The sequence below is a fragment of the Pseudopipra pipra genome, chromosome 1 (genome assembly GCF_036250125.1).
Source record: "Pseudopipra pipra isolate bDixPip1 chromosome 1, bDixPip1.hap1, whole genome shotgun sequence".
Taxonomy (NCBI): Eukaryota; Metazoa; Chordata; class Aves; order Passeriformes; family Pipridae; genus Pseudopipra; species Pseudopipra pipra.
The window spans coordinates 618,742-632,119 of NC_087549.1; the positions used below are offsets into that span (position 1 = coordinate 618,742).

The 13,378-nt window shown below is 54.1% G+C and overlaps 1 protein-coding gene across 5 annotated transcripts; it reads right to left on the reverse strand.

The window, feature by feature from the left end:
- Positions 1–14: 14 nt before the first annotated feature.
- C1H8orf82 (chromosome 1 C8orf82 homolog) lies at positions 15–11,039 on the reverse strand. 5 transcript variants are annotated; one of them, XM_064636256.1, is made up of 3 exons: positions 10,430–11,022; positions 6,386–6,434; positions 15–646 (listed from the first exon to the last, which is right to left on the reverse strand). In XM_064636256.1, exons 1-3 carry the CDS (start codon positions 10,544–10,546, stop codon positions 423–425), a joined length of 390 nt encoding a protein of 129 aa, XP_064492326.1. In that variant the 5' UTR covers positions 10,547–11,022; the 3' UTR covers positions 15–422. The 5 variants fall into 5 exon arrangements, 4 of the variants coding, with proteins under 4 accessions (XP_064492326.1, XP_064492077.1, XP_064492245.1 ...); XR_010425220.1 differs by lacking the exon at positions 15–646 and adding an exon at positions 733–2,964 and having other exon boundaries at positions 10,430–10,982; XM_064636007.1 differs by lacking the exon at positions 15–646 and adding an exon at positions 733–2,992 and having other exon boundaries at positions 10,430–11,039.
- Positions 11,040–13,378: the final 2,339 nt, after the last annotated feature.

Sequence of the window (13,378 nt, forward strand, 5' to 3'; positions counted from 1 at the left end):
TTCCCGGCACGGAGGGATTGAGGGAGCCCCCAGGGAGAAAGGGATTCTGGGATGAGCTCCCGGGATGGAGGGATTCAGGGATGAGCTCTTGGGATTGAGGGATTCAGGGATGAGCTCCAAGGATTAAGAGATTCTTGGATGAGCTCCCAGGATTAAGGGATTCCTGGATGAGCTCCTGGAATGGAGGGATTAATGAATCAACTCCTGGGATGGAGGGATTCAGGGATGAGCTCCTGGGATTGAGAGATTCCTGGATGAGCTCCAGGGACAGAGGGATTCCGGGATGAGCTCCTGGGATTGAGAGATTCCTGGATGAGCTCCCAGGATGGAGGGATTCATGGATGAACTCCAGGGATTAAGGGATTCCTGGATGAGCTCCCAGGATTGAGGGATTCCTGGATGAGCTCCCGGGATGGAGGGATTCAGGGATGAGCTCCAGGGATGGAGGGATTCCTGGATGAACTCCCAGGATTGAGGGATTCCTGGATGAGCTCCCAGGATTGAGGGATTCCTGGATGAGCTCCCAGGATTGAGGGATTCCTGGATGAGCTTCCAGGATTGAGGGATTCCTGGATCAATCCCCCCTCGTAGCGCCCGCTCCGGTTCCGCTCCAGGTGCTCGAAGAAGAAGGAGAGGAAGGAGACGTCTGGGGGAGAGGGAGGGGATGTGGGATCAGATCCTGGGAGGGGATGTGGGATCAGATCCCGGGAGGGAGGGATAGAGGGAGCCCCCAGGAGAAAGGGATTCCGGGATGAGCTCCCGGGATGGAGGGATTCAGGGATGAGCTCTTGGGATTTAGGGATTCAGGGATGAGCTCTCGGGATGGAGGGATTCATGGATGAACTCCCAGGATTAAGAGATTCAGGGATGAGCTCCTGGGATAGAGGGATTCATGGATGAACTCCCAGGAATGAGACTCCTGGCTCCCAGGATTAAGAGATTCCTGGATGAGTTCCCAGGATTAAGGAATTCCAGGATGAAGTCCTGGAATGGAGGGATTCAGGGATGAGCTCCCGGGATGGAGGGATTAATGAATCAACTCCTGGGATAGAAGGATTCATGGATGAGCTCCAGGGACAGAGGGATTCCTGGATGAGCTCTCGGGATGGAGGGATTCAGGGATGAGCTCCCAGGATTGAGGGATTCATGGATGAGGTCCTGGGATGGAGGGATTCAGGGATGAGCTCCAGGGACAGAGGGATTCAGGGATGAGCTCTCAGGATTGAGGGATTCCTGGATGAGCTCCCAGGATTAAGGGATTCCTGGATGAGCTCCCAGGATTGAGGGATTCCTGGATGAGCTCCCAGGATTGAGGAATTCCTGGATGAGCTCTCGGGATGGAGGGATTCAGGGATGAGCTCCTGGGATTGAGGGATTCCTGGATGAGCTCCCAGGATTCAGGGATTCCTGGATGAGCTCCAGGGACAGAGGGATTCCTGGATGAGCTCCCAGGAATGAGAGACTCCTGGCTCCCAGGATTAAGAGATTCATGGATGAACTCCCAGGATTAAGATGTTCACGGCTCCCAGGATTTTAAGGGATTCATGAATGAGCTCCAGGGATGGAGGATTCAGGGATGAGGGCCTGGGATTGAGGGATTAATGAATCAATTCCTGGGATGGAGGGATTCAGGGATGAGCTCCCAGGATTAAGAGATTCTTGGATCAGCTCCAGGGATAGAGGGATTCATGGATGAGCTCCTGGGAATGAGAGACTCCTGGCTCCCAGGATTAAGGGATTCATGGATCAGCTCCTGGGACAGGGGGATTCCTGGATGAGCTCCCAGGATTAAGGAATTCAGGGATGAAGTCCTGGGATTAAGGGGTTCCTGGCTCCCAGGATGGAGGGATTCAGGGATGAGCTCCAGGGATGGAGGGATTCCTGGATGAGCTCCCAGGATTAAGGGATTCAGGGATGAGCTCCCAGGATTAAGGGATTCCTGGATGAACTCCCAGGATTAAGGGATTCCTGGATGAGCTCTCAGGATTGAGGGATTCCTGGATCAATCCCGCCTCGTAGCGCCCGCTCCGGTTCCGCTCCAGGTGACTGAAGAAGAAGGAGAGGAAGGAGACGTCTGCGGGGAGAGGGAGGGGATGTGGGATCAGATCCTGGCGTGGAGGAGAAAGGGATTCAGGGATGAGCTCCCGGGATGGAGGGATTCAGGGATGAGGGCCTGGGATTGAGGGATTCATGGATGAGGTCTGGGGATGGAGGGATTTAGGGATGAGGTTCTGGGATGGAGGGATTCAGGGATGAGCTCCTGGGATGGAGGGATTAATGAATCAATTCCTGGGATTGAAGGATTCAGGGATGAGGTCCTGGGATGGAGGGATTTATGGATCAGCTCCTGGGACAGAGGGATTCAGGGATGAACTCCCAGGATTAAGGGATTCAGGGATGAGCTTCAGGGATAGAGGGATTAATTAATCAATTCCTGGGATTGAGGGATTCATGGATGAACTCCCGGGACAGAGGGATTCCTGGATGAGCTCCCAGGATTAAGGGATTCCTGGATGAGCTCCAGGGACAGAGGGGTTCAGGGATGAGCTCCCAGGATTGAGGGATTCCTGGATGAGCTCCCAGGATTAAGGGATTCCTGGATGAGCTCCCAGGATGGAGGGATTCCTGGATGAGCTCCCAGGATTGAGGGATTCCTGGATGAGCTCCCAGGATTGAGGGATTCCTGGATGAGCTCCCAGGATTAAGGGATTCCTGGATGAGCTCCCAGGATGGAGGGATTCCTGGATGAGCTCCCAGGATTGAGGGATTCCTGGATGAGCTCCCAGGATTGAGGGATTCCTGGATGAGCTCCCAGGATTAAGGGATTCCTGGATGAGCTCCCAGGATTGAGGGATTCCTGGATGAGCTCCCAGGATTGAGGGATTCCTGGATGAGCTCCCAGGATTGAGGGATTCCTGGATCAATCCCGCCTCGTAGCGCCCGCTCCGGTTCCGCTCCAGGTGACTGAAGAAGAAGGAGAGGAAGGAGACGTCTGCGGGGAGAGGGAGGGGATGTGGGATCAGATCCTGGCACGGAGGGATTGAGGGAGCCCCCAGGGAGAAAGGGATTCCGGGATGAGCTCCCGGGATGGAGGGATTCAGGGATGAGCTCTTGGGATTGAGGGATTCAGGGATGAGCTCCAAGGATTAAGAGATTCTTGGATGAGCTCCAGGATTAAGGGATTCCTGGATGAGCTCCTGGAATGGAGGGATTAATGAATCAACTCCTGGGATGGAGGGATTCAGGGATGAGCTCCTGGGATTGAGAGATTCCTGGATGAGCTCCAGGGACAGAGGGATTCCGGGATGAGCTCCTGGGATTGAGAGATTCCTGGATGAGCTCCAGGATGGAGGGATTCCTGGATGAGCTCCCAGGATTGAGGGATTCCTGGATGAGCTCCCAGGATTAAGGGATTCCTGGATGAGCTCCAGGGACAGAGGGATTCCTGGATGAGCTCCCAGGATTGAGGGATTCCTGGATGAGCTCCCAGGATTGAGGGATTCCTGGATGAGCTCCCAGGATTGAGGGATTCCTGGATCAATCCCGCCTCGTAGCGCCCGCTCCGGTTCCGCTCCAGGTGCTTGAAGAAGAAGGAGAGGAAGGAGACGTCTGCGGGGAGAGGGAGGGGATGTGGGAGCAGATCCCGGGAGGGGATGTGGGATCAGATCCTGGGAGGGGATGTGGGATCAGATCCTGGGAGGGGATGTGGGATCAGATCCTGGGAGGGGATGTGGGATCAGATCCCAGGAGGGGATGTGGGATGAGATCCCGGGAGGGAATGTGGGATGAGATCCCGGGAGGGAATGTGGGATGAGATCCCGGGAGGGAATGTGGGATGAGATCCTGGCATGGAGGAGAAAGGGATTCCAGGATGAGCTCCCGGGATGGAGGGATTCAGGGATGAGGGCCTGGGATTCAGGGATGAGGGCCTGGGATTCAGGGATGAAGGCCTGGGATGGAGGGATTCATGGATCAGCTCCAGGGACAGAGGGATTCTGGGATGAGCTCCAGGGATGGAGGGGTTTAGGGATCAGCTCCTGGGATGGAGGGATTCCTGGATGAGCTCCTGGGATTGAGGGATTTAGGGATGAGGGTCTGGGATTGAGGGATTCATGGGATTAAGGGACTTATGGATGTGGTCCTGGGATTAAGGGGTTCCTGGCTCCCGGGATGGAGGGATTCAGGGATGAGCTCCAGGGATGGAGGGATTCATGGATCAGCTCCTGGGATAGAGAGGAATGAGAGACTCATGGCTCCAAGGATTTTAAGGGATTTATGGATGAGCTCCCAGGATTAAGGGATTCCTGGATGAGCTCCAGGGATGGAGGAATTCCTGGATGAGCTCCAGGGATTGAGGAATTCCTGGATGAGCTCTCGGGATGGAGGGATTCCTGGATGAGCTCCCAGGATTGAGGGATTCCTGGATGAGCTCCCAGGATGGAGGGATTCCTGGATGAGCTCCCAGGATGGAGGGATTCCTGGATGAGCTCCCAGGATTAAGGGATTCCTGGATGAGCTCCAGGGATTAAGGGATTCCTGGATGAGCTCCAGGGATTAAGGGATTCCTGGATGAGCTCCAGGGACAGAGGGATTCCTGGATGAGCTCCCAGGATTGAGGGATTCCTGGATGAGCTCCCAGGATTGAGGGATTCCTGGATGAGCTCCCAGGATTGAGGGATTCCTGGATCAATCCCGCCTCGTAGCGCCCGCTCCGGTTCCGCTCCAGGTGCTTGAAGAAGAAGGAGAGGAAGGAGACGTCGGGGGGAGAGGGAGGGGATGTGGGAGCAGATCCCGGGAGGGGATGTGGGATCAGATCCTGGGAGGGGATGTGGGATCAGATCCTGGGAGGGGATGTGGGATCAGATCCTGGGAGGGAATGTGGGATCAGATCCTGGGAGGGGATGTGGGATCAGATCCTGGGAGGGGATGTGGGATCAGATCCTGGGAGGGGATGTGGGATGAGATCCCGGGAGGGGATGTGGGAGGAGATCCCGGGAGGGGATGTGGGATCAGATCCTGGGAGGGGATGTGGGATCAGATCCTGGGAGGGGATGTGGGATCAGATCCCGGGAGGGGATGTGGGATGAGATCCTGGCACGGAGGGATTGAGGGAGCTCCCAGGGAGAAAGGGATTCTGGGATGAGCTCCAGGGATTGAGGGATTCAGGGATGAGGGCCTGGGATTAAGGGATTAATGAATCAATTCCTGGGATTGTGGGATTCAGGGATGAGCTCCCAGGATTAAGAGATTCTTGGATGAGCTCCAGGGATAGAGGGATTCAGGGATCAGCTGCCGGGAATAAGAGACTCCTGGCTCCCAGGATTAAGGGATTCATGGATCAGCTCCCAGGATGGAGGGATTCCTGGATGAGCTCCCAGGATTAAGGAATTCAGGGATGAAGTCCTGGGATTAAGGGGTTCCTGGCTCCCAGGATGGAGGGATTCAGGGATGAACTCCCAGGATTAAAGGATTCTTGGATGAGCTCCTGGGATGGAGAGATTCCTGGATGAGCTCCCAGGATTAAGGGATTCATGGATCAGCTCCAGGGATTGAGGGATTCAGGGATGAGCTCCCGGGATTGAGGGATTTAGGGACAAGGTTCTGGGATTGAGGGATTCAGGGATGAGCTCCCAAGATTAAGGGATTCATGGATCTGCTCTTGGCATTACGGGATTCAGGGATGAGCTCCGGGGGGGAGGGATTCAGGGATGAGCTCCCGGGAAGGAGGGATTCTGGGATGAGCTCCAGGGATGAAAGTGTTCCTGGCTCCCGGGATGGAGGGATTCAGGGATCAGCTCCCAGGATTAAGAGATTCTTGGATGAGCTCCCAGGATTGCTGGATTCCCAGATGAGCTCCAGGGATTGAGGAATTCCCGGAAGAGGCCCCGGGATTTCGGGATGAGCTCCCAGGATCGAAGGATTCCCAGCTCTCCGGGATTTTGGGATTCATGGATGAGCTCCAGGGATTGAGGAATTCCCGGAAGAGGCCCCAGGACTTCGGGATTTCGGGATGAGCCGCCGGGACCGAAGGATTCCCGGATCATCTCCCGGGAATGGGGAGCTGGAACCGGGAGGGGTTTGGGAATCCAAGGGAGGATTTGCCTCCGGATTCGGGAATTCCCGCAGGGCGGGAGGGGCCGAGTTAACGAGGGACTGGGTAATTAGCCAGGGGCAATTAATGAGCTCATCAATATGCAAATGAGGCCCCACCCAGAGAGGGGATTCCCCGTTTTTCCCACCCCCCTTCCCGGGGCTCAGATCCCACAGTTTGGGAGCCAATCCCGACCCGGGGATGGGATCCCAATTCATTAATTAATTAATGAGCGGCTAATTAATGCTGGGGCTCTAATTAGGGCCGGGGGGCGGGGCCAAGGGGGGGCGGTACCTTTGAAGCAGGTGATGAAGTTCTTCACTTTGGTGTCATCCAGGAAAAGCTGCGGAAAAGCGGGAAGAGGGATCAGGACACTCCTGGGATCCGTTTGGGATCCGCTTGGGATCTGTTTTGGGATCCATTCGGGATCTGTTTTGTGATTGATTTGGGATCCATTTTTGGGATCCCTTTTGGGGATTCATTTGGGATCAGTTTGGGATTCACCTGGGATCCACTTTGGGATCCATTGGGAATAATTTGGGATCAGTTTTGGGATAGGCTCTGGATCCATTTGGGATTCATTTTGGGATCCATTTGGGATCTGTTTTTGGATTAATTTTGTGATCCATTTTGGGAACCCTTTTTGGGATTCATTTGGGATCAGTTTGAGATCCACCTGGGATCCAGTTTGGGATCAGTTTGGGATCCATTGGGAATGATTTGGGATCCAGTTTTGGGATCAGGTTTAGATCCATTTGGGATCCATTTTGGGATCTGGTTTTCTGATTCATCTGGGATCAGTTTGGGATTCACTTGGGATCAGTTTTGGGATCCATTCGGGATCTGTTTTTGGGATTGATTTGTGATCCTTTTTGGGATCCCTTTTTGGGATCCCTTTGGGATCAGTTGGGGAATCGACTGGGATCCGTTTGGGATCCATTGGGAATAATTTGGGATCCGTTTTGGGATCGGTTCTGGATCCATTTGGGATTCATTTTGGGATCCATTTGGGATCTGGTTTTTGGATTCATCTGGGATCAGTTTGGAATTCACTGGGGGTCAGTTTTGGGATCAGTTTGGGAGCTATTTTGGGGGTTCACTTGGGATCTGTTTTGGGATCTGTTTTGGGATCTGTTTTGAGATAAGTTTGGGATTCATTTTGGGATCCATTTGGGATCTGTTTGGGGATTCATTTGGAATCAGTTTGAGAGTTACTTGGGATCCATTTGGGATCCATTTTGGGATCAGTTTGGGATCTGGTTTTAGGATTCATCTGGGATCAGTTTGGGGTTCACTAGGGGTCAGTTTTTGGGATCAGTTTGGGATCAGTTTGGGATCTCTTTTGAGATAAGTTTGGGATTCATTTTGGGATCCATTTGGGATCTGTTTGGGACCCTGTTGTTTGGGACCTGTTTTGGATCCGTTTGGGATCCGTTTGGGGTTCATTTGGGATCTGGTTCTTGATCGGTTTGGGATTCGCTCGGGATCCATTCTGGGATCTGTTTAGGATCTCTTTGGGGATCAGCTCTGGGTCCATTTGGGATCTGTTTGGGGGATTCATTTGGGATCAGTTTGAGAGTTACTCGGGATCTGTTTGGGATCCATTTGGGATCTGTTTTGGGAGTATTTTGGGGTTTGTTTGGGATTCACTTGGGATCTCATTTTGGGATCGGTTTGGGGAACATTTGGGATCCATTTTTGGGATCAATTCGGATCTGTTTTGGGATTCATTTGGGACTCATTAGGAATCTATTTGGGATCTGTTTTGGGATCTCTTTTGGGTCTGATTTGGGATCTCTTTGGGATAATTTTGGGGTCTGTTTGGAATCTATTTTGGTATCTGTTTGGGATCCACTTGGAATCCGCTTTGGATCCAATTTGGATCTGGTTTGGGATTGGTTTGGGATCCATTTTGGGATCCTTTCTGGGATCTGTTTAGGATCTGGTTTTAGGGTCAGTTTGGGCTCAGCTTGAGATAAGTTTGGGATCCATTTTGGGATCTGTTTGGGATCAGTTTTTTGGGAATAATTTAGGATCAGTTTGGGGTTCACTTGGGATCCATTTCGGGATCCATTTGGGAGCTACTTGGGATCCGTTCTGGGATCAGTTGGGGATCCATTTTGGGATCTGTTTGAGGATTCACCTGGGATTCACTTGGGATCTGTTCTGGGGTCTGTTCGGGATCTATTGGGGAATCCATTGGGATCCTGTTTGGTATCAATCTGGGATCTGTTTTGGGATCAGTTTGAGATCCATTTGGGATTCATTTTGGGATCAGTTTGGAATCTGGGGATTTATTTGGGATCCATTTGGGATCTGTTTGGGGATTCATTTGGGATCCATTTGGGATCTGGTTTTGGGATTCATTTGGGATCGGTTTGGGATTAACTTGGGATCCATTCGAGATCAACTTTGGGATCTGTTTTGGGAATCATTTGGGATTCACTTGGGGTCAGTTTTGGGATTTGTTTGAGATTCATTGAGGATTCATTTGGGAGCCATTTTGGGATCTCTGTGGGATCAGCTTTGGGATCAGTTTGAGATGCATTTGGGATTAATTTTGGGATCCAGTTGGGATCAGTTTTTGGGATTCACTTGGGAACCATTTGGGGACCCGTTTGGGATCCACCGAGGATTCATTTGGGAACCATTTTGGGATCCATTTGGGATCTGTTTTGGGATCAGTCTGGGATACATTTGGGATTAATTTTGGGATCAGGTTTTGGGATTCACTTGGGATCTGTTTGGGATCCGTTTGAGATCCACTGAGGATTCATTTGGGATCCGTTTTGGGATTCATTTGGGGTTCCTATACCCCCTATAGCCCCTATAGCTCCCCTACACCCCCTATGGCTCCCCTATAGCTCCCCTACAGATCCACCCCTACACCCCCTATAGGTCCCCTATACCCCCTATAGCTCCCCACCTCTATACCTCCTATAGCTCCCCCATAGCCCCTATAGCTCCCCTACAGACCCACCCCTATAGCCCCTATGGCTCCCCTATAGCTCCCCTACAGACCCACCCCTACACCCCCTATAGGTCCTCTACACACCCACCCCTATACCCCCTATAGCTCCCCTATAGAAGCACCCCTACACCCCCTATAGCTCCCCTATAGCTGCCTTACAGACCCACCCCCATACACCCTATAGCTCCCCTACAGACCAACCCTTATACTCCCTATAGCTCCCCTATAGGTCTCCTACACCCCCTATGGCTCCCCTATAGGTCCCCTATAGGTCCCCTACACCCCCTATAGCTCCCTTACAGACCCACCCCTACACCCCCTATAGCTCCCCTACAGACCCACCCTTGTACCCCCTATAGCTCCCCTACAGACCCACCCTTGTACCCCCTATAGCTCCTCCATACCCCCTATAGCCCCTATAGCTCCCCTATGGCTCCCCTACAGACCCACCCCTACACCCCCTATAGCTCCCCTATAGGTCCCCTATATCTCCCCTATGGCTCCCCTACAGACCCATCTCTACACCCCCTATGGCTCCCCTACACACCCACCCCTATACCCCCTATAGCTCCCCTATAGCTCCCCTACAGACCCACCCTTATACCCCCTATAGCTCCCCACAGCCCCTATAGCCCCTATAGCTCCCCTATATCTCCCCTACACCCCCTATAGATCCCCTATAGCTCCCTTACAGACCCACCCCTACACCCCCTATAGGTCCCCTATAGGTCCCCTATAGCTCCCCACCCCTATGCCCCCTACACGACCTATAGCTCCCCTATAGGTCCCCTATATCTCCCCTACACCCCCTATAGCTCCCCTACACCCCCTATAGCTCCCCTACAGACCCACCCCTTCACCCCCTATGGCTCCCCTATAGGTCCCCTATATCTCCCCTATACCCCCTATAGCTCCCCTATATGTCCCCTATAGCTCCCCTACAGACCCACCCCTACACCCCCTATAGCTCCCCTATAGACCCACCCTTGTACCCCCTATAGCTCCTCTATACCCCCTATACCTCCCCTATAGCTCCTCTATACCCCCTATACCTCCCCTATAGCTCCCCTATACCCCCTATAGCTCCCCTATGGCTCCCCTATATCTCCCCTACACCCCCTATAGGCCCCATATATGTCCCCTATAGGTCCCCTATACCCCCTATAGCTCCCCTATATGTCCCCTATAGGTCCCCTATACCCCCTATAGCTCCCCTATATGTCCCCTATATCTCCCCTACACTCCCTATAGCTCCCCTATATGTCCCCTATAGCTCCCCTATATCTCCCCTATAGATCCCCTCTATGTCCCCTATAGATCCCCTATAGCCCCTATACGTCCCCTATAGTTCCCCCGCAGCCCCGCACCTGCCCCTGGTGATCGAGGTAATAGAAATACTCGCGGGTCCGGGGCTCGGGCCGCTGCCCCTGCCGGTACCGGGGCCCGGGCCGCGCGCACAGCCAGCGCACCGGGCCCGCCCGCATCGCCGCGAGGACCCGCCCCTGTCGCGACAGGGCGACAGCGGCCACACCCCCCCTCAGAGCCACGCCCCTGTCGCGACAGGGCGACAGCGACCGCCTCGCAGGGCCACGCCCCGGTCGCGACAGGGACAGAGGGCCCGGCGGAGGGCGCGACCCGGAAGTGGCGCCGGAAGTAGCGCCGGAAGTGGGAGACCGGAAGTGGAGGACCGGAAATAGCGGCGGCACCGCGGGGGGGAAAAGGGAGAGGGTGGGGAGGTGAAATGGGTCCGGAGGGAAACGGAACCGCCGGGGGAAGGGCCGAGGGTGTCTATAGGGGCTGTGGGTTCCATAGGGGCTCTATAGGGGCTGTGGGTTCCATAGGAGGGTCTATAGGGGCTGTGGGTTCCATAGGGGGTCTATAGGGGCTGTGGGTTCCATAGGGTGTCTATAGGGGCTCTAGGGGTGTCTATAGGGGCTGTGGGTTCCATAGGGGTGTCTATAGGGACTGTGGGTTCCATAGGGTGTCTATAGGGGCTGTGGGGGTATCTATAGGGGCTGTGAGTTCCATAGGGGCTCTATAGGGGCTGTGGGTTCCATAGGGTATCTATAGGGGCTGTGGGTTCCATAGGGGTGTCTATAGGGGCTGTGGGTTCCATAGGGGTTCCATAGGGGTTCCATAGGGAATCGGGGGCTCTATAGGGAGTCTGAGGGTCCGTCTCTCCCTCCCCCTCCCACATTCCGGCCGCTTTTCCCTCCTTCCCGAACATTTTCCCTCCCGTCCCTTTCCCACCTTATTTTTCCCCCCATTTTTCCTTTTCCCGACACGTTTTTCCGCAATTCCTTTATTTTTTTTTCCGACCGTTGCGATTCCATCGGGAACGATCCCGAATATCCCCATCCCTTCCCATCCCATCCCCATCCCATCCCATCCCATCCCATCCCGCCCCATCCCGCCCCATCCCTCCTTCCCGTGCTGTCCATCGATCACCGATCGCTCGCTCGTTAATTAACGACCCGTTAATTAATTCCCGACCGGCCCCGTGTCCGTCGGGAGCAGTTCCGGGGGGGGGTTTTTTATTCCGGGGCCACTGGATCCATCCCGGAATTCTCGGGCGGGGAGGGGCGACTCGAGTTCATTGGGAAACGTTGGGATGGGGCAGGAAAACTCTGGAATGAGGCGGGAACGGGCGGGAAAACGTCGGGATGAGGGGAGGGGAGGGCGGGATGGGCTGGAAAAGCACCGGGATGGGCTGGAAAAACATCGGGATGAGGTGGAAAAGCCCCAGGATGGGGTGGAAAAAGATTGGGATGTGCTGGAAAAGTCCTGGGATGAGGTGGAAGGACAATGGGATGGGGTGGAAAAACATTGGGATGAGGTGGAAAAGCCCCAGGATGGGGTGGAAAAAGATTGGGATGTGCTGGAAAAGTCCCGGGATGGGGTGGAAAACCATCGAGATGGGGTGGAAAAACATCGGGATGAGGTGGAAAAACATCAGGATGAGGTGGAAAAACATCGGGATGAGGTGGAAAAACATCGGGATGAGGTGGAAAAGCCCCAGGATGGGGTGGAAAAAGATTGGGATGAGCTGGAAAAGTCCCGGGATGGGGTGGAAAAACATTGAGATAGGGTGGAAAAACATCGGGATGAGGTGGAAAAACATCAGGATGAGGTGGAAAAACATCGGGATGAGGTGGAAAAGCCCCAGGATGGGGTGGAAAAACATTGGGATGAGGTGGAAAAAGATTGGGATGAGGTGGAAAAACATCAGGATGAGCTGGAAAAACATCAGGATGAGCTGGAAAAGCCCCGGGATGGGGTGGAAAAACACTGGGATGGGGTGGGAAAGCCCCGGGATGGGGTGGAAAAACATCGGGATGGGGTGGAAGGACAACGGGATGGGGTTGGGAAAGACCAGGGCGAGGTGGGAAAACACCGGGATGGGGCGGGAGGACACTGGGATGAGGGGGAAAATCAGCGGGATGAGGTGGAATAACAATGGGATGAGGCGGAAAACTCTCCCAGATTGGGTGGAAAACACCCAAGGAGGCGGAAAAACACCGGGATGAGATGGGAAAACATCGGGATGGGGTGGGAGGACACTGGGATGAGAGGGAAAATCAATGGGATGAGGGGGAAAATCAATGGGATGAGGGGAAAAGCAGAGGGATGAGGCGGAATAACAATGGGATGAGGCGGAAAATGATCCCAAATCAGGTGGAAAACACCCGATGGGGCGGAAAGACACCGGGATGAGACGGGAAAACACCGGGAGGGGGCGGGAATAGCACCAAGGTGAGGGGGGGAAAAATACTGGAATGAGGCTCAAAACCACCCACATGGGGTGGGAAAACTACTGGGAGAGGTGGGAAATCACCGGGATGAGGTGGGAAACCACCGGGATGAGGTGAGAAACCACTGGGATGAGGTGGGAAACCACCAGGATGAGGTGGGAAAACACTGGGATGAGGTGGGAAACCACTGGGATAAGGTGGGAAACCCACCAGGATAAGGTGGGAAACCATTGGGATGAGGTGGGAAACACTGGGATGAGGTGGGAAATCATTGGGATGAGGTGGGAAACCACCGGGATGAGGTGGGAAATCATTGGGATGAGGTGGGAAACCACCAGGATAAGGTGGGAAACCACCAGGATGAGGCAGGAAACCACCAGGATAAGGTGGGAAACCACTGGGATGAGGTGGGAAACATCGGGATGAGGTGGGAAACCACCGGGATGAGGTGGGAAATCATTGGGATGAGGTGGGAAACCACCGGTATAAGGTGGGAAACCACCAGGATAAGGTGGGAAACCCACCAGGATGAGGTGGGAAACACTGGGATGAGGTGGGAAATCA

Coding starts and splice junctions, on each gene's coding strand:
- C1H8orf82 (XM_064636007.1), bottom strand. CDS start 10,546: ATGCGGGCGGGCCCGGTGCGCTGGCTGTGCGCGCGGCCCGGGCCCCGG. Junction 6,435..10,429: donor ACCTCGATCACCAGGGGCAG/GTGCGGGGCTGC, acceptor GCTTTTCCGCAG/CTTTTCCTGGATGACACCAA. Junction 2,993..6,385: donor CTTCATCACCTGCTTCAAAG/GTACCGCCCCCC, acceptor CTCTCCCCGCAG/ACGTCTCCTTCCTCTCCTTC.